General features: G+C 46.6%; 1 protein-coding gene across 1 annotated transcript in view; it reads right to left on the bottom strand.

Moving 5' to 3' along the window:
- The window catches only part of WDFY4 (WDFY family member 4), a 240,142-nt gene that overhangs the window by 82,842 nt on the left and 136,742 nt on the right, over window positions 1-20,558 (bottom strand). The window contains exons 40-43 of the mRNA XM_034776723.1: window positions 11,325-11,402; window positions 10,045-10,248; window positions 7,235-7,271; window positions 5,570-5,736 (exon numbers count right to left, since the gene is read on the bottom strand). Of these exons, the coding sequence (XP_034632614.1) occupies window positions 5,570-5,736; window positions 7,235-7,271; window positions 10,045-10,248; window positions 11,325-11,402 (486 nt within the window). The remainder of the gene's footprint in view (window positions 1-5,569; window positions 5,737-7,234; window positions 7,272-10,044; window positions 10,249-11,324; window positions 11,403-20,558) is intronic.

The raw sequence follows: 20,558 nt of genomic DNA, 5'->3' as shown, positions 1-20,558 counted from the left end.
GCATGGCATGGGGAAAGGTGCTCTGTCAGTTAAGAAGGTCGTAGGCCATTTAAGGCCCTACTAGCTCCGGACAGTGGTATGTGGCTGCTTCAAGCACCTCATCTGTCCACCGCTAAAGGAAGTGAAATCTATTTGACCCTGTGTTTAGTACTAGGGGCACAGGTCTGAAGTTCATCCGTGTCTGAGCCATCACAGGTACTGGGGTTCAGTCAAATGAATTGCTGCCATGACTCCGGTGAAGTCAATGCAGAAACCCCTGGGGAGGGATTTCACCCATGCACACAGTTCTTCCCATTCACCTTGTAACACGGGAGTCCTCGGGAAAGCCCAGGACACAAAATGTAATGGAAGTTCGGTGCTGACGGTTGCTGGGCTCCCCCCCCGCATTGCTCACACACACTAGAACAGAAACCATGGACTGAGGGGGGCATGCTGTCTGGCTTGACTGACTTCCTAAGCACTGCTCAATTCTGTTAGGGAAGGTGTTGTACACGGGGTGAAAAAAAATGTTGCAAAACACACGTAGTTGTGCTTGTCCACCCAATTCCAGGTCCCACTCCCATATACAGCCATAGAAACCCAAAGCCATGCACTAGCTTTGATTTCTGTGCCTGTATCCAGCCAGCAGAGCCCTTAAATTTCCCCTCCAGCCAGTTCCCTTGACTTCATGCCTCTTAGCCACTCGGTAATAACCTTGGCCACATCCCCTGGGCTTGATGTCTTGCTATCGACTCCTCCTCAGCCTTGACCACTCTTCCTATGAATAAGACTCACGGGGCTGCTGTGCTAAGAGCCAGGGCTCTCACTCAGGATGGCTGTTCAAGATCTGGGGTGGGGGGTGAGGAGCTCTGTAGAGATTCAGGGCGTAGGAATGGCTCCATAAGCTGCTGCAGTGCTGGAGGGAGAGTCTACAAGGCAAAATGCCACCAGAGGCCACAAGTGGCACCATGGACCATGTCTTGGTGCTCCTCTACATTGTCATAGCACGGTGGGCTGGTGAGCATTGCTGCCCGAGCTAGTGAACCCCTGTCCCTTGCGCTATTAGCCCAGCCACCCTGACTCCAGCTACCTGCTGTACACCAGTACTGGTGGGGGAAGGGTATCCTGGCTCCCCCTCCAACCCAGCGAGATGCACACAGGGCCAGCCGTGATTTGACAGTGGAGAAAATAAGCTCATACAACAACTTTGCCCATCTCTAGCTCCTGCTATCTGAGGATTTCAAAGTATTTTGCACACATTGATTAACACTCAACCCTGCCCCTCCCTGTGATGTGGGTGGCCATTGGTATCCCCATTTTACAGATGAGGAAACTGAGGTAAGGGGCAAGACACAACTTTCTCCAAGCCAGGGATCGAACCTAGGTATCTTCCTTTCCAATTCCCTGCTCTGATCACTAGTCCGGCTTTCTGTCTCCAGTGTACGTCAACACCGTGCAAACCCTCCACAGCTGTGTCCCTGTGCTATGGTAGCGCATAATGGTGCCCCTGTGGAAACTGCCTGTGTCAGTACCACATGGAACTGGCAGGTCCCTGTGATAGGGCTAGGAACACTGGCGGCATCGAAGCATATGCAGCCCAGCCCTATTTGCCCCAAGTATCAGTGCCCTCGATGACCTCACGTCAGTTCCCTTCCGGAAGGGATACCCTGACTGATTAGCTCCTTTTCTACAACTATGTGTCCAGCTCCCTGATTTCTGCTACCTGCTTCTATTGTCTTTGGCACCTTCAGCTCCCTCTTCAAGGAAGGGCCTGGTGTCTAATCGCTGCTAGGCTGCAGGCCTCTTGGTAACCAGACACATTACCCGCTGGTGCTTGAATTGCTTATGGTCTCAGGTAACTTGCTGGCAGCTGATGGCTTATTTCCTCCAAAACTCACAATCTCTCCACCAAAGAGAAACCACCCCCTGGATTGTCCTGGTGAGCAAAGCTGTGCTGCTGCTGCTCCTCCTCAGTCTGGGCACACAAACAACACGTTAATACCCTGGCACGAGTAGCCAAGGCTTGCCGAGAGCAGGGAAACATTCTGCAGCAGGGGGGCTCAGGCTGCAGATGTGAACCCAACACGTGTACAAGAATCAAATCTCCCCTGCTCATCTGGTGAGCCAGGGTTATTAAAGGGTTGGCCCAGGGAGAATAGGCTGGGGCGTGGTCACCTTGTGTTTCTCTTGCATCAACCAAGCAATATGCACAAACACATTTTGCACAACACTCCCCGTTGCGCACACACAGCCTTCTCTCAGAGCCATTTTACAAACAGCCTTAGCATACTGTATATAGACACACAACCTAACACCCCCGTCCCCCACACACAGCCTTCTCTCACTGCCTTCCTACACACAGTCTCAGTATACTGTATATACACACACAGCCTAGCACCCCATCCCCCCCCCCACAGCCTTCCCTCACAGCCAACCTACACACAGCCTCAGCGTACTGTATATACACACTGCCTAATGCTCCATCCTCCCTACACACCTTGCACAGAGATTCAGATACACAACACACACATTCCAGCACATTACACACACTTACTCCAACATACAGAAAAACCCTACACTTTGTCCCCCACCCCACCCCTCTATAACTATAGTGCCAATTTCATCTGTTGTGAGGATGAGACTGTGATCTAACTCCTGGCCCTGGGTAACGAAAGCGGCACAATTCCTTTACTGTTCCATTGCACTCACAGGGAGCAAGTAATTTTCTGCAGCCCTCCAAAGGGTGCAGCTACTCCCTGCTTCTGCAGGGCTCTACTTGCATCAGAGGAAAAGGGAAGCGGGTGCAGCAAAAACTTCCCCCACTGACCCGCCTCTCCCCCCTCTCTTGCTAAGGGGAAAGTGGCCACTGGATTGAGCCTGCTCTCGCCTCCTTGCATTCAGACTCAGTCTCCGCAAGCAGCTCAGAGGGGTGTGTGAGCATTCAGGCAGGCCTATGCCCACCTCCTCCTCTGTGCATCCAAGGGGGGCAGGTGACAATGATGGCACATAAGACATCTTATCCTTTGGTAGTGCAATATGGCTTTCAGATCAGGTCCCAGCACGCAGCAAATGCCTGCCAGCCTGGGGCTAGGTGGAGTTGACATGAGTGGATTGCAAACTGTGTTACTCACCTGCAGCAAGTGCAGCTAAATGCTCTATGAGTGTAATGTCACGGACTTCAGTGATGTCACACACCAGCAGAGAATTTGCTGCTGTGTGTAAAGTGAGGCTGTGTAGTTGACAATGTTACAAAGGTTTCTCTTTGATTGTGCCACAGTAACAAAACCGTGTAACGTTATAAAATACTCAGTGCTTTCCAGAGCCATTGCAACCCTGCGCTGGAGCAAATCAATCTCCTAGCTGCCAAGGTATCGCAGTGACATCTCTCTGCAATACGGTAAGTAAGCTCGTTCCACTTGCATGGTTAGAGCGCAAACAGCTCATGAGGCAGCCATTTACAAGACAGGACCGCAGCGTACTAAGTGAGCACAGGACAGCTAATGTCACCCCCTACTGCTTTTTTTAATACTCTGTCAGCTTGGCAATGCAGTGACTGCTGCTGGAGGAAAACGTCTGGCATTTCTGATGGCTTCCCGTGGAGTTACACGGAGGAGAGCGAGAGCCTGAAGCCTCCAAATGAGATTAGGCCAAGGCATGGAAAACATGTTTCACATTTTCATCCCCTTCCCCTTCTGCTGGGGGTGGGGAATGTTTAATTATGGCACCTCATTGTACACAGTACCTACAGCTCAAATGGGACAAGGAGGCCAGCGCATTGGAGAGACAGAATGTGATTACTGTTTGTTGGGAAAGTGCCATGAAAATCTATACAAAAACATAAAAGCTCTCTCTCTCCCTCTCTCCTGGCCAGCAAATGGAAAATCCCTTCCCACAGACAATTCTGCTGTTTTGAACATTTTTACATCCTGAATGAAGATGAAAAGTCAAAACTGATCTTTTGAAGAGGAAGTGATTTCCAGAAAAATTCAGTTTCAGAAAATCCAAAATGGAAGGCTGTCATCAACTTCACCTTCCTCAGATGGGCAGCCGGGGAGCCATAGTTTCAATTGTCTCGATGGAAAACGAGGCTTTTTCAGTAAAACTGAAATGCTCCCCAGGAAAGTTTTGAAGGTGTAAAGAGGATGTTTTCCATCAGAAAATCATTCCAATGGCAAATTCCCAGCCAACTCTAATCTACATCCATATACAGCCTCCAACGTGGAACATTTTGATCACAGAGAATGTAAAATCATATTTTTCACAAGTGGCTTTTACTGTTAGATGGATGAAAGCTGCTGGGTGTCCCACACTGAAGGGCCAAACGCCAAGAGAAGACCCACTGGAAAGAAGCATGTATAGGGCATAGCTACTAAATGTGTAAGGTCTCTCGGAACTCCCTGGAAAATGGCTAATCCCTATCTCTTTCCAACAACAAGAACCAGCCTTTCTCTTAGGGTTTGACAATGGCTATTGTGGGCATCATATGATGGGGAGAAGTGAGGGTCTCTGATTGCGAAGGTAGGTAGGTTGGGGCTACTGGGAGGAGCCAATTCTGCCTCACCTGCCCCTTGTCTGGACTCCTCATGTCTAGTATATGGGCCACACTGCTCGGTCCTGCCCTCTCCCCAATCCTAGGAGGCATAATGGGGAAGGGCAGCATGGTGAGAGTGGAATCCAGGAGGCACCAGCATTGATGTGGCCAGGTGGGGGACACGGGCAGGGAGGCTGTGTGTGCGCTCAGAGGATAGGAGTCTGCTCCAGCATGCCTGGGGGAGGAAGAAGGGTAGGGGAGGGCTGGCTGAGGGCATTAAAGACATCTCCTCTTGGAGCAGCAGAGAAGAGAAGTGACAGGATTTGACCATAATTTCAAACAGCAGTTATGGAAGCAATTAAGTGTTGCCTGTACAGAACTGGCATGTCCCAGGGCAGCCGGGGAACGAGTCAAGTGCAGGGCACTGCACTGGGGACTAGGAAAGGTTTCTGGCAGTGAGGAATCAGGGGAGGAATCTTAGGGACCTTGAATGTAGCATGTTTGGAGTGAAGGCTGACTTATCCTATCTCCCAGCTGCTGGAAACCTTCCCTGACCCCCTAGACATGGGCTGCTCATCTCCTTGCTGAAGGAATAGATTTCCAGCGGTGCGACTAAAAACTACGATCAGTGTTTATTGCCCCTGGTGGTTAAAATTAATGTGATATTTGCTCTTCCAGGGCCTTGAAGTACAATGGGAAAGTCAAATAAATAATCCACCAGAGTAAATGCTGATTTTGATTATTATTATTATTATCTGTAGTGTTGTAGCACCTAGGAACCCCAGTCATGGCCCAGGACCCCAATGTGCTAGGCACTGTACAGACACAGAACAAGAAGACCCAAAGACCTTACAACCTTGTGTGCACTTCAGGAGCATGTCTTCATATCTGGACAGTGTCTAGTAAGTTGTGGGCACTCCCAGGAATAGAAATAAAAGAACAACAACAATGGTGCTATTGTAGACTGTTCCCAAGTCCCCTAATACCCACTGTCCATGCCCAGCTCCACCACAAATTGCCTCCCGGCCCCAAAGATCTTCCTGGTTTGTCAGGCGGTACCTTTTCACTCTCAGCAAACTCCTGCAGGATAATTTGTCTTTCCACACACAGTTCCAAGAAGTCTTCTGAGTGGAAACTTTCATGTAGGGCAGGGAAGAATGTCAGCTGGTTACAATCCATTCCCCTCTCATCCATCTCCCTTTCTGCTCCATTTAGCATCAGCTCTTCTACATCAATATAAAGGAGATCGCAGTTTTAGTGGCAGCCGGATGCCACGAACAGCAACATTAGACTTTCACCCAATCTGTTCTGCCTAGGGAAATGGCATTATTTATTTGCCAAACCCCACTCCCATCAATGGTTAAACTAGGCAAGAGAGAAGTGAAATCTGTTAATTACTAGGGAAGGACTAACTAGGAACTGGCCCCAACATTCAACCATAACTTAAAACTGAGCTCCAATAATAGTTGAAGATTGAAAAATACTGAACAAACATGTTTATTTCCATGTTCGTACTAGCTCTGGCTGATACCAGAAGTACTTAAATAAAATCAAACAAGAGGCTGCTCAGATGAAACTAGGAAGAACTGGTAATTGTAATATCCTGGGGACACTCCGGAGCCCAGCACATGCAGCAACAGAATGTTGGGAGTTCAGGTAGTTCTGCGTAGACACTCATGCAGTGCAGACATGACCTGTGTGTATATTATATCCTTCATCTGCCTTCTCTATTTAGACTGTAAACTTCTCAGAGTAGTGGCTATTTAGTACTCTGTACAGTATCTAGCACAAAGGAGCCCTGTTCTCAGTTGGTACCTGTGCCCTACCAGAATAAACATACTTAATAATAACAGTTTCACCAACCTACACTAAAGGTTTGTCCCAGTGCAGCGACACGGGAAGCTGAACTCCACAGCACTGGCTGAAATGTATCAAACCAAAAGTTTTTACACCCAAACATGGCCTTTCTTCCTAAAACAAAATTTTCAGTGACTTTTTCACACTATTTCATTTTTCGCAATTTTTTTTATCCAAACGTCTTCTGTACTGACTGAAAAACCAAGGCTTGGGGAAAGAAAATTTTGGAAAAAATACTGACAGTTTAGAAACAAATGAAAAAATGGCTCCATTTTTAACCCAGGGAAAAAGAAACAACTTTGAAATTAAAAAAAAAAAAAAAAAAAAAAAAAAGGGATATTTACCCCCATTTTTTCTCCAGCTCTTTGAAAGTCACAATCTTTTATCATTCCCTGAGCCAATTAGTGCCCTGTTCATTTCTTTTCAAATGAGGTTTTAAAGGGGTGTCTCATGGCACGCAGCAGAGGATGGAGAAATAGTGGGTGCAACACAGAAGATGCTGCTGTAGAAGGTAAACATTCAGCAAACAACAGTTAACTGCTGAGCACACATCACTTAAAGGCAAGTGTTTTCCAGTCCTCTCCATGAGGTGTCTAAATGTTTGATTTTATGGTAGGTTTTTGGCTTCTTCTTTCTCCCACTGGCCACAAGACAGTAATGAAATCAGCATCTGGTTAAGTGCTATGTGTAATGATACCTTCAATTTTACTCTCAAAAATTCAGTTCACTTTAGACAGCAGTAGGCTAGACTTGCCACCATATTATAATCCCCAGGCCAAATTCAGACCTGGAGTCGGAACTGCTTACTTCAGCTCAAAGTTTGGACCTACAAGCTCATTTTCTTCTACAGATCAGTTTAAATGTTACCTTGATTTTCTTCTTGAATTGGGGTAGCTTGGTGAACCTGAAAAGAAAACAGCCATCACTAGAATGGAATATGCAGCCTGGCAACATACCCCAACACCAAGCTACGGCACAGATTGCAGACTCAGAGCTGAGCTGCAAAGAATGCATTGGAGGGGATCCCAAATGACCAAAACAACATAAAAATAAACATTCATGTGCTACAATCAAAGGGGAAAGGCCCACACTCTTCCTAAAAGCAGGACCTCATTGCTGACTCCAGAACAGTGCCAATTCCAGGACAAAGTCATATTCTACTCTATGGAAGGTCTGCAGAATTGGAGCGCCATTTGTAAATCACAAAGACTGGAGAAGTGAATATTCGGAGATACTCAAGCTAAGTCCTTCTGCTTCTTGCTGACAGGAGCTGGCGCTCAAATCCTACAGTGATGGGCAGTAACATAAAACAAGATAAGATAATTGGACTCCTGGCTCAGACTACTCTAATTCCACAAGCAAGACTCATTTGATCACTGGCCAGTTCCAGCAGGACAGTCAGTCTGATGCACTGAAGCCTGTGGTGGCAGAATAACCTTCTCCACATGGGACTTCAGGATATAAAATGCCAACAGGAGGGCGTGCTATAATTCTGGGATACTGCAGAGAGAAAGAAAACCTGTCTATTTGTAAGATCTCATTAGGCAGGAGTGTGCCTAGTGTACCATGAAGGTCAGTCATTTCACCGCTACTAAAAATGTAGCAACCTCTCTAAACCCCCTCAAAAATGGCTAATCTCAATGGGTTTCTGTAGAGAGGTGGAATGGCCTCCCTCTGGATTTGAGAGCAAAGGACTACTACACCTCCCCCTAGGGGGCAGAGCCGAACCTGCCCCCCCCCCTCACCAAAAGTGGGGGGGGGGGGGGGAGGAAAGACAGGAAGTATAAAAGAAGGGCCCTGCAGCTCAGTTGAGTGGGAGTCAGGAAAGGAGAAGGATGCCTCCACTTTGCTGCGGCACCTAGGAGCCGAATCTGTGCTCTGCAGAACCCTGCCCTAGAGGAGGCTGACCCTGAAGAGGAGTTGCTGGGACTGCCATCCACTGTGTACCCAGAGGATCCAGAGGACCTGCGGATTACAGAGGTACCAAACCCTAGAGCGGTAGGAAGTAGCCCAGGGGCAGCCGACAACTGTCTGGCTAAGATGCTGACTGACTCTAGGTCAGTGTGTTGTGGCTGGATCCCTACTGACCCAGTGGCGGACCACTCCACCACTCAGGTCCGCCAACAGCAATTCCAGGCCCCAGGGCAGAACAGTCAATGGGCCCCCTAGCAAGGGATGGCTGAGGTTTACGACACTACTTTTTATCCTATTGATAACACATTAAAACCCAATGTACATAAGTTGTGGCACTGCTTGATGTAGTTAACTTTTTTTTTCCAGTTACAGCACCAGTATTAAATTGTGAGCCTAAAGATAAGATGTAGAATTTGTTATTATGAATTATATATTTAAATTAAATAAAAACATTATGGAATGAAATTGGAGAGAGTCCAGCAGAGGGCAACGAAAATGATTAGGGGGCTGGAGCACATGAGAGAGGCTAAGGGAATTGGGCTTATTTAGTCTGAAGAAGAGAAAAATGAGGGGGGATTTGATAGCAGCCTTCAACTACCTGGTATGAAATTAATTCTTTATAGGATATGAAGGATCACATACAGTACGTATGCTATGGAAGAGGAAATTGAAATAAAACATACAACACAAATTTTCATTGCTAGGAAAAATATTGGACTTTATCTGATCTTGAGAGGAAAAGTCATTTGTATGCATGTGCTGAATGTGGGGCTTTGTATCTCTGGACAGAGACCAATCATATTGATAATGGTATTCTGAACTGCCTGAAAACATCATAGACAAAGATGCTTTCCTGAATATTGTTAGATTTTTTTTTTAAGATACAAATATGTGAAGTGACAATGACATTCGTGTGTGTGTGTGTGTGTGCGCGCGGTGCTGCCTGCCCGGCTGCCTTCACCACCGCCGGTACCACCCTGTGCATGCCTAGGAGTCCTGTGGCCCGCCGGGGCAATTTAAAAGGGCCTGGGCCAGTGGCCAGGGGGCCTCCTTTGCTCTCCTCCCCCCCTCTCCACCCCTGTTGGTGGGCCTGCCGCCACTGTGAGGGCCCTGGGCTGGGACGCAGTGGAGTCGGGCGAGCCCATGTCCTCCTACCTCTGCCATCGCACCCCTGGGGTGGCAGCCTCCCCACCCTAAGCCAGGAGGCCTGTGTAAGTCTACCACCCATCATGCTAGGACACTAGAATGTGTGTGTGCTCACTCCTACCTGAGCCCCTAGACTGCGTGTTTGCTGGCTGCCTTAAGCCTACAAGCTGAGGCTAAAGCCTGCTGGGCTCCGCCCCAAAGGGCAAGAGCCTGAACTCTTAATTGCTCTCCACCCCGACCAAGAGGCTGCTCACTGCCTCGCCCCGCCCAAGGGGGCAAGAGGGCTAGACTGTTCCTGCTGGTTTACCCTTGCTAGGGGGCTACCAAACTACAAACTACGTGCGGCTTGACCCCGGCTGTGAGGCCCAAGCTCAAAGGTTATTGCCTAATACAGTGAGGTGGAGTGGCCTCCCTCCCCACTTGAGAGCAAGGGACCACTACAGTTTCCAACCTGGAGGACCATGGCCCAGCGAGTCAAGACAATGGGATTAGAAAAAGAGAACAAGTTGAGGGGAGAGGATTAGAAAGCCACATGCATAGGGTGTTATTTGTGGGTTATTCCAGTGGGAGAGGAAGAAGGATAGAGAATTTGCACACCGCATCCAAAAGCTTGTTACCTCACTCCTCATTCGCATCACTGCCCCATAGGCCCTCTCGCACCGAATCCTCTTCTGCATCCGTGCAGGCCCTTCGTATCCATCGAGACGCCACCTTGGGGCTGACAGCCCCGATACGGCTCTCCACGGGCCCCCTCTGGTGAATAGCTGCTCCTCCAGTGTGGCCCAGTCTTTCGCCGCCTTGCTGTAACCACACTGCAGCATCTATAGGAAAGAATCACTTGCATCATTCCATCACGCTCCACTTTCCCAGACCACCCTCAGCTGTTCGATCTCTGCGATCTCAATGGATCCAATGACCCTGATGAGTCGGGACTGGGATGGAACCCTCCATGGAAACCCCAGGCACGGCAGGAAGGAGTGCTGCCAGTCCAGCAGGTAGTGATCTTCACTGAACTCTACATGATCAAGTCTAAATACTGGAACTCTTGGAATCACATGGAACCATTTACATTTCACTGAATAGCCATACTCAACCAGATATATTTAACCCACCATTACACAAAGTCACCAGGTAAAATAGGAAACACAAAACTATTTTGCAATAAAATATTAAATAACATGAAATAACAGATATTGACATCGTCTGAGATAGACATCAAAGTTTATGCACCTGTGTTTGTCCTGTTCAGTGTGCATCTCCAGTGATGGCAAATGTTGACATTCACCAAAACACAGGCTGTATCCATACTGTTACAAACATTCTGAATGTCTCATCAGAAATAGCGGGAAATCTCTCCATTGTGGCTTGAATTGAAGTATACCTGGGTTGGGTTTTGTTTTAAACTACCATTCTTAAGGGGAGATGAGATTAGAATTCCAGGGCATAAAGCGCTTACTGAGCTCCGATGAACCAATCGGGAAGTAAAGAGTTGCATGTGGGATTTAACTGGCTGTAAGGCTCAGTTCATTGAAACTATTATTGACAGCTGAAGAGCCAAATCTGGAGTAGTCTTTAAATTACTCCAGTGGAAATCAGGAGTACCTGAGGACAGACCTGGGGACAGACAGACCTGGGGATGTGCAGTCTGATTGGTGATTGATGCTACTCCACAGTACTGTTACTCACACAGGAGGTAAATAGAAAATTACTGACTCATCACATGACTGTTTTCAGCCAGTCATGAGCCAAATTTTTTCACCATGCACTCTGCAGGCTGTATATACAGTAGGGACAACATCTCACCTCTGACACAACTTTGCATTGCCAGGACAGTCTGAGAAGTTAAAAAATGTCATCTTCACAATAGAAACAAACTATGAGATCTTCAATCCCTTACCTGTACATGATCTTTGTACAAAGATGCGTACAGCTCCTGCCCACTTCTTCTGTACTTTTCCATACATGACACAAAGCCCTGGAGGAAACACCAGAAAACATTGCAATGCTCAGTAACAGGCTCTGCATGCACAGATTTGGTGGTGGGTCAGAAGCAGAGTTAAGCAACCGTTGGTCACTCGGGGTTTATGAGTGTAGACCAGGTGGGTTTGGGGAACTCTCCAGAAAGCAGAATGATGAGGTGCATCCGAAGAAGTGGGCTGTAGTCCACGAAAGCTTATGCTCTAATAAATTTGTTAGTCTCTAAGGTGCCACAAGTACTCCTGTTCTTCTTTTTGCGGATACAGACTAACACGGCTGTTACTCTGAGAGGTGATGACAGGAGTTCTTCTGTTTATAGCCCATGAGAGAAGAGCAATGACAGGGGAGCCCAATATATCCATGAACTCAACACGTGTTGGCACTGGAATTATTTAGAAGGAGAAAGAAAGTAGAGCAAATAAGGCAACGTTTATACACAAACCAGTATTCAGGCTTCCTTTGTTTAAATGGGGGAAGATAACAGCACAGGAATAGTGCAAGATTAGTAATATTTTTTCTATTCCTGCAGCACTGAGAAACCCCAGCTGAGGTTAAGGGCCTAACATGCTAGGCGCTGTATATCCACCCAGTAAGAGACAGTTCCTGACCCAAATAGTTTACAGTCTAAATAGATGGGACAGACAAAGGAAGGATTATTATCCCCACTTTACAGATGGCCAATTGAGAGTTTAAGGACAACAGCTGGGAAAGTGCCTAAGTGATTTAGGAGCCTCCATCTATTCTCAAAAGTGATTTAGGCAAGCAGGAGCCCAAGTGTCATTGATAGTCAATAGGACTCAGACTCCTAAATCACTTCTGAATATGGGACTTGGACTCCTAAGTCACTTAGGTGCTTTTGAAAATTTAACTCTAGTGGTATGTCTACACTGCCCTGGAAAGCAGGAGTCAGGCTCTGACCCACCCCCCTAGCAGGGTCTTCGGAGGTGGGTCCTGAGTACTCCCTGGCCTGAGTCAAACTGATCGGTGTGTGGATGGAAACAGGGCTTGGGCTCACACCTGAACTAGAGAAGTGTAGACATATCCTAAGTGACTTACCCAAGGTCACATAGGTAGTGTGTGGCAAAGCTGGGAATGGAACCACAGCTGTTGTGTCTCACCCCAGCACTACACCCTTGAGGTCAGCCTCTTTTCCCACAGGCAGGAGGGTATGGTCTTGTCCAACACAACAATTAATCTAACACCACCTGTCTATTTCATTGACATTTTTATATGAACGAGTCTCTCAAACTCAGCAGCTCTGTGCTAGTCCAAGGGGAAAGTACAGCCTGCAGGGCAGGAGATACGGGTTGCATTCACAACTCAGCCAATAGCTTGCTATGTGACCTTGAGCCCATGCACCTGCCTGTGCCTCTGTTTCCCCATCTTTGAAATGGGGACAAGAATCTGGACCTCGCAGGAAGTTGTGAGGCTAAATTCATTAATGTTTGTGAAGTGTTACGAGATTCGCAGGGGTAGGGGGTTAGGGAAACATACTGGGCCAGATTCTGGGCTCACTTGCACCAGTGTAAATCATAGATCCATAGATTTTGAGGCCAAAAGAGACCATGTGATCATCTGTGTAACACAGGCCACAGAATTTCATCCAGCAATTCCTGTTTGAGTTAAAACTTCACTTTTAGGGAGATCTCCAATCAAGAGTGACACCACCCAATGCCGTGCAATTATGCAGCAGGAAAACTGGTGTCATGTGAGAGCAGAATCAGGCCTAAAATATTCATCATTATTATTAGAACCCCTCAAACTTTTGCATTAAACTCAAAGCAAATCCAAACTTGAAATGGCAGGTTTAGCCTTTTGGCTGCCTCTGAACTTCTGGGTCCCAGAAGGGCTGTGACGTGAAAATGCTGCTTCCATGATATTTGTACCCTGCTGAGAAGCATGTGGGGTCTCATCAGGGAGCAGGCTGAGGAGGTGAAGCAGCGAGGAATTGATGGGTGCTGTGAAGTTACCTGCCCGTTCATGCTAGAGGGCCGGGCTGAGTGCTGTGACTCGTGAGTTCACGTCTTTTCCCACTCAAACGTTAATTGTATGGACAAATGCCCCTACGTGGCCTCAGGCAGGGTAACTCTTGGGGCGAGGGTGTAATGCCACAAACCCTCTCCACCCCTACACATGCACACACACACACACACACACAAGATTCTCTTGAGGGAGACATAAAACCTTTGCTTGAAAATGGTCCTGGCCGCTCCCTGCTCTAACTACTAGATGCCACCACCTGCCTTTTGAAGCTAGATGCTCACTTGCTTTAACACCTTTCATGCTGCAAGCTCTTTGGGGCAGGGACTGTCTTTTTGTTTTGTGTTTGTACAGCGCCTGGCATCAAGACGTCCTTGTCCGTGACTGGGGCTCCTAGGCGCTACTGCAGTACAAATCCTAAATAATAATATGGGTACCTGTGTATAGAACAGGTGCCCCAATGTGGCTGTTGCACACACAGAGAATAGACAAAGAACTTTTTCCCCCTCTTAGCAATTACAGATGGCAATTTGTAGCCAAGAGTTGGCTAGACAAGGAGGCTGGGGTTTGCTGAACAACAGAGAAGTTGCAGGGAGCATTGCAGGCCGTGATTTCTTTGACAGATTGCTGGGGCTGGCTGGAAAAGATCTCAGAAGTGCAGGGCAAGGTGAGGAGAGCACTCAGATATATTGAGCACAGGAGAATACGATCCTCTGGCAAACTGGAAGAGAAGAGGGAAATGCCCTGCTGCTGGGAAGGCACTGAATGCACAGACTGTACAGGTGGCGCTAAGGAGTGTTCCTTTCAGCCATCTCCTACAAATAAACCACTGACTGCAGAAAGCCTCACTACCACGCAAAGACCTCCGTTCCACCAGAACTGAGACACTGTGCTCTTCCAGGGATCAGGGAGGTCAGATTGCTCTGAGCCCAGGCACTGAGGTGAGCGTGCCAATCCCAGCCCTTCTCAACCCAAAGCCATGGATCAGATGGGTAACCTTTAAATGCATGGACTCCGTGCCACGCGGGCAGTGATTGCTCAAAGCAAACTGCCTAGCTGCTGCTGGCGCTGTACTATAATTGAGTTAACATACAAGGTCTATGTGGTGCCGATTGCTGCTGGCAGAGAACCAGCTCCGTCCCCCACCGCGAAGTCCCATTTAGTGGTGTTTCCCCGCAGGAAGCGCCTGTTTTACACTGATGGAAGCCATTACATTTTGTTTGTGTGAAGCATCATTAAACCTGTAATCACAGTTGCGGCCTCACAAAACTAGTCCATAAATTCACATAAAACTCCCATAAAGACTGACCTAGACAGCAATCACTTTCCCGCGTTGCCAAGCTGGGCCCAGTGCAAAATGGGAGCTCAGGTTCCAGCTTTACAGAAATACGGCAGAAACCACACAGATCAGACAAGAACCTCCTTTATGTGCCAGCAATGGTCAGAGACCCCCCGAGTTCTGAAAGGCCAGACCAGGTCAGTGATCCAACGGCAGCCATTTCAAAGCAATCCATATTGGGCGTTTCAGCGATGGTCCATCACTCTGAGAGGTCTGATCCAGGACTCTCACTGACTTCCCTGGGCTCTGGATAAGGCTCCAGCCTCGCAGGGTTTATGTTTTGGAGCTGGCAGGGCTTAGGTATCTTTAAGCTGACTCTGTGGGAAGAAGGGTTCCTCTAGCAACCACTTGTGGTCAGCTGGGGAATGGTATTGAAGCTGTATCCAATCATCCTAAACCGGAACCACCTATCCTGGAGCAAACCCCAGAGGATAACCACCACAAGACAAGCATGCGGTCACAAAATTAGAAGAATGGTAAAAAAAAACCTACAAGGTTAATGGGAGAGAAAAAATAATGCATCAGAGATGTACCCAGCAAAAGAGAGGGCAAATCCTAGGCACCGTGATAATATAAATAATAATATTAAACAGATATCTGATTACCATTTCTCCAATACTCTGACCAAAACCCATTGCATCTGACCATGTTTTAGGAATATTAATAACTATACTAGGCTTGCTGTTGTCTGCTATTGAGTAAAGACATAATGGTTTTCCAGTTTAAAAAAATCCCCAGAAACAATGTATCCTGAATGGGATAAGGAGGTTTATCTTTTAACATAACACCCTGCCCAGTGGATAAACACAATGGTGTTGTTGCATCATATCTGGCTAAAACTAGAAGTGATAAATTAGTTTTTGTCATTGTTAATATTGAATTGTCGGTATTTGGATGGTAATAGTTTAAGATAGGGCTGTCACATGCATGAGTTGATACAGGACTCACTGGGTCAAAGTCTCTAACCTGTGTTATGCAGGTCAGACTAGATGATCATGGCAGTCCCTTATGCCCTTAACATGAAGGAATACATCGCCCTGCTACAAGTCCCACTTAGGGCTTCTCTACGTCAAGTTTTAGTTCATGGCAAACTGGGGTGTGAATCTACCGTGCACTAGCACACTTTGATCTAGCCCTCTTTGCAACAGGACTAGATCAAGGCACATTAACAAATGGTTAATGCGCATCAGCAGAGTCCACCTGGATAGTCAGTGTGTGGCAGGCTAATGCAGGGTAGATTCCCACCACACCTTGCTGAAAACTAAATGTTTGTATTGACAAGCCATTAGATGCCTTCTTCTCATCACTTACATTACAAGTAGATTCAGATTTTTCTGCTCCCAAGTCCTCTGCCAATTTTTGTGGTTTTACAGTACAATTGGGTTTACAATCATATTTTCCTATTTTTTAAAAAATGTTTCCCTTCCCCCTTTTGTTGTGCAAAAGGCCCATGCAAACAACAGGGGAAAGTGACTAATGCTGGGGAAAGTGACTAATGTGGGGGAAAGGGGAAATGGACAGAACACAAAGAACTGGCAAATGCACAACATATGCAAACTGAAAGAACAGAGACCCATTTCTCCTAGTCTCTGTCAGTGAGAGGAATCGAAGGTACTACTTGTAATAAATGCGCAGCGAGAAGTATGACTATTAAGTTATCAATATCCTGCTGTGCTGAGCTCGGGAAAGTTTTATATCTGATTTTTATATGACTTTTAAACACCACCATAGTCCACAAAAATTCAGTTTTGCCATAACAAGTTCCTATTGCATGATACAGACACTGCATGGGCGATACACAGCTCTCTCCTAAAGAAACATGATGTCATTGCAGCTCTGCACTTTGGTGCTTTCTTTAGAGCAATTATAGGCCCATAATACAATGATCCCTCTCACACACAGTACGCTCCAAAGCCAGTAGCTCAGGAAAGGGGGGTTACTATCCAGGAGACGTGCCAAATTGAGAGCCCAAGTGGCTAAGATCCTCTGTCTGGGCTAATTCTGCATGGTGCTGAGTGCTCTGGCCCTAATCCAGCAATGCACACCTTTGCAGATGAGCAGTCCCATTGAAGTTAATGAGACTATTCATGTGCTTAAAGTGAGGCATGTGATTAAGTGCTTTGTTGAATCAGGGCCTCCAACTGCTGATATGTGTCTGCAACTTTAATTCCTTTTTTTTTTTTTTTTGGTAGAGGAATTTATAAAGCAAATTTCAAGCCACAGCACTTACATACATATAGCAAAAATAATATCTAACTCTTACATAGTGTTTTTCATCAGTGCATCTCAAAGCACTTTACAACAGAGGTCACCTCCATTTAACAGATGGGGGAACTGAGGCACAAGAAGGTGACATGACTTGCCCACAGTCACCCAGCAGGCCAGTGACAGAGACAGGAATGAAATCCATCTCTCGAGTCCCAATCCAGTGCTATAATGCTAGGTCCACTTCCCCTCAGGCAGCATAATGATCTCTAGGGTAGAATTTGGCAGCTAGACAGAACATTTAACAACAGTGCTGGAGGGATTTGTTTTAGTCAAAATTCCAGGAAAACCCTTGCTTTTATGAAAAGTAGGAGGGGAGATTTAATGTCCACAAAGAGTAGAGAGGACTTTAGTCATTTGAAAGAGGTCTCACGTCTTAACTCATCTACTAGGTAAGCAAAAGAGCTGGTGGAATTTTTGTTTTCCTGTGGAAAATTTTAGCAAAAGAAAAAGAAATGTTAATTTTGTCAAATTTCAGCAGAAAATGTTGACTTTTCATTTGGTTTCTAGCAACCGCACATCAAAAAAATTCAGCCAAAAACTGAAAAAAGTGTCAAAAACTGCCCAAAACCCAGTTTCCAGTCAAAATGTTTCAGTTTGAAGCGTTTTGGTTTCGCCCTCACCCCACAAAATTGTCAAAACCCCAATTTTCCATCTAAAGAAACAAAGTTTCAGCAGAAGATTTTCAGCCAGCTTTAGTAAAGAGCTGTTAAGATTAAGTTAAACTAGCCACCGTTGGAACTGTTTTGCCCACCCATAACTCGAGAGGGGCAGGGCCGGTGCTACCATTTAGGCAAACTAGGCGGTTGCCTAGGGCGCCAAGATTTGGGGGTGCCAAAAAGCGGTGCCCCCAATTTTTTTTTAACATCGTTCCTACGCCCCCTCCCCGAGCAGGCGGTTGCCGCTCCACTTCTCCCGCTTCCCAAGCTTGCAGCGCCAATCAGCTGTTTGCAAGCCTGGGAGGGGAGGAGAATTAGAGCAGGGGTGGCGTGCTCGTGGAGGAGGCGAAGCAGAGGTGAGCTGGGGTGGGGAGCTGCTGCATGGCTCCCCGGGGGGAGGGAACTGCTGCGGGGGGGGGGCACCCCAAGGGGGGGGGGGAAGAGGGGGGGGGGGGGGGGGGGGGGGCACCGCCGCGGGGGGGGGGGGCGGGGAGCAAGGTGGAAGTTTCGCCTAGGGCGCGAAACTTCCTTGCACCGGTCCTGGAGAGGGGAGAACAAGGCAGCTTTAACTTGAGAAAGACAAGGTAGGTGAGATAATATCTTTTATTAGACTGACTTTTGTTGGTGAAACTGACAAGCTTTCAATCTCCTGACATCACCTCCCTCATCTTGTCTCTCTCATATCCTGGGACCAGCCTGGCTACAACACTGCAAACAACAAAGGAAGATATTGTACATAACTTGACCATTGCTATGCCCGATGCTATTCTATTTTTTGCACATGAAAGTTTCCCAATCAGACCATAGATGTCTAAGTAATGCCTATATTTTAAAGAGGACTTGCTTAAATTGGATGGAAAATTCCTGTCCAGTTCTAGGTGAAATGTTTATGTAAACAGTATTGCCACCAGCCGTAGTAGTTTGCACATGGATGTATGATTTTAATCTGGAGGTGTGGATACCACGTCCTATTCCATTCTGTTTGGGTTCACATATTATCCTGATCACACCACCACCTGAGTGCCTTCTAGAACTGCATGAAGTTACACACTGGTGATTACTGAACTGACTCTCTCTTCGCTTACACGGGTTTTATCCCTGTGCAATCCTGCTGACTTCAAGGTAGTTATTCCTGATTTACACCAGTGGGAAAGAGAGCAGACTCAAGCCCTCTCCATGCTTTATAACGGTACTGTCACGTGTTTTATGTTGGGGGGGCGGGAAATGAAGATGATCCTAGCTGTAGACTTCACAGCCCACCATCTCTCTCTTTCCACACCCTGATCTGAATAGCACTTCCTTAGGGAAAGCAACATGGATTTGAGTTGGAGAATTAATGGCAAAGAATATTCCGGCCTTTGATCAGCAGGATTGAAGAGGTGAGTACAGATTGCATCGCAAGAGAGAATGATTCCAAAGATACAGGCAAGGGCAGATTTATTGGAAATCACGGAAACTTGGGTGTGACCATGTCAGCATTACTCCCATGATTCCTGGAGTGTCACTGAAGTTGATGGGACTATGACAACATTGCAGGATCAAGACCAATGTATTGATTGCTTTGATGGGTCAGGAATCAGTGTATGAAAGGAGGTGATGCTGTTATACTTACAGGAAGGGTTGGTGTCTAGCAATGGATTGGCTTTTAAATGTGTGCGCCAACTTATTTTACTGGGGTGTGTTCTGTTGTTCTATTTGGACTGGGTGGTAGACAGGTTTGTGGGTGGAAAGGCAACAACTGTAGGCAGAGTGACAGCTAGAGCTGAGGTAGCATAAGCATTTCCATTCTAGGGCCCCTGATTCAGGAAAGCACTGTAAGTGTGAACTTAGACTCACTCATTTCACTGATAAGGGCTTTAGTGCTTTCCTGATTTGGTTCCCAACAGGACATTTTCAGTTATTCATCATCTCAATCTTTTACTTATAGGCTGAAATCCAGCACATTTGGTCTCAGTCTGGGAGTTTTGTGTTTTAAAAGTGTGGGGAGAAACTGTTCAGCCATTTTCCAGAATGAAACAAGGAAAAATGCACTTCCCACCCCCTGCCATTATAAAAACTGGGATTTTTCTAAACAGCTTTAGCTTGGTCCATACATCACAGGGATGTCTCCTACTAGTCTGGGAAACTGTTGTGCTTTTTCAAAGTTAGGAGAGTTTGAAAAGACACTTTGGGCGTATGCACTGATTTTTGTAACACATGCAACACATGTGCTTTCAATGTTCGACAGTCTCTGTGCCTGCTTCAGGAACTATTAACATAATGATCATTTATTACTTGTATTTTCATAGTCCCTAGAAGCCAGTCATGAACCAGGAGCCCCACTATGCTAGGCACTGTACAGACACAGAACAAAAAGTCAGTCCTGACATCAAAAAGTCCTTACAAGTAACAAACATACAAAACCCAGGACTGTATCATGGACAATCCACTTGCAAAAGAAAGGAGCTCAAGTGGCTCTATCACTCAGTCTAACCTCAGTGAAGGATGGATAGTTTTCCACATTTTACAGACAGAGAAACCAAGGCACCAAGATTTGTGGTAGCATGAGAAATAGATTGCTGAAGTCCTGACACCCAGTCCTCTGCTCTAACCAATAGGCCATATTTAAATCTTGTGATCAGATTTCTTTTCTAGTGACTTGCTGGGACAGAGAAGCCAGATGTTCACTTCATAGCAAAGGGCACATTCTGTTGTTCATCAGGTTACAAATGTCAAGCTAAAAGAAAGGATGGTTTCTTTTAGCACAAAAAGAGAGTTCCTTGCCCTTTTTCACTAGCAGACACCCCCGTCACTGAGAGCTGTTGGCACACTCTGATTTAATCACAACACTGTCATCACTACATAGATTTGATTGTACATTACATAGCCAAAACTCATTTAGCTTTTCAACAGACTGTAGCTCCAGCAGCTA

This window comes from Trachemys scripta, chromosome 7, assembly GCF_013100865.1.
Source record: "Trachemys scripta elegans isolate TJP31775 chromosome 7, CAS_Tse_1.0, whole genome shotgun sequence".
Lineage (NCBI taxonomy): Eukaryota > Metazoa > Chordata > Testudines > Emydidae > Trachemys > Trachemys scripta.
Note: the sequence above shows the minus strand (reverse complement) of the source record. Positions and strands in the feature narration are given on the sequence as shown.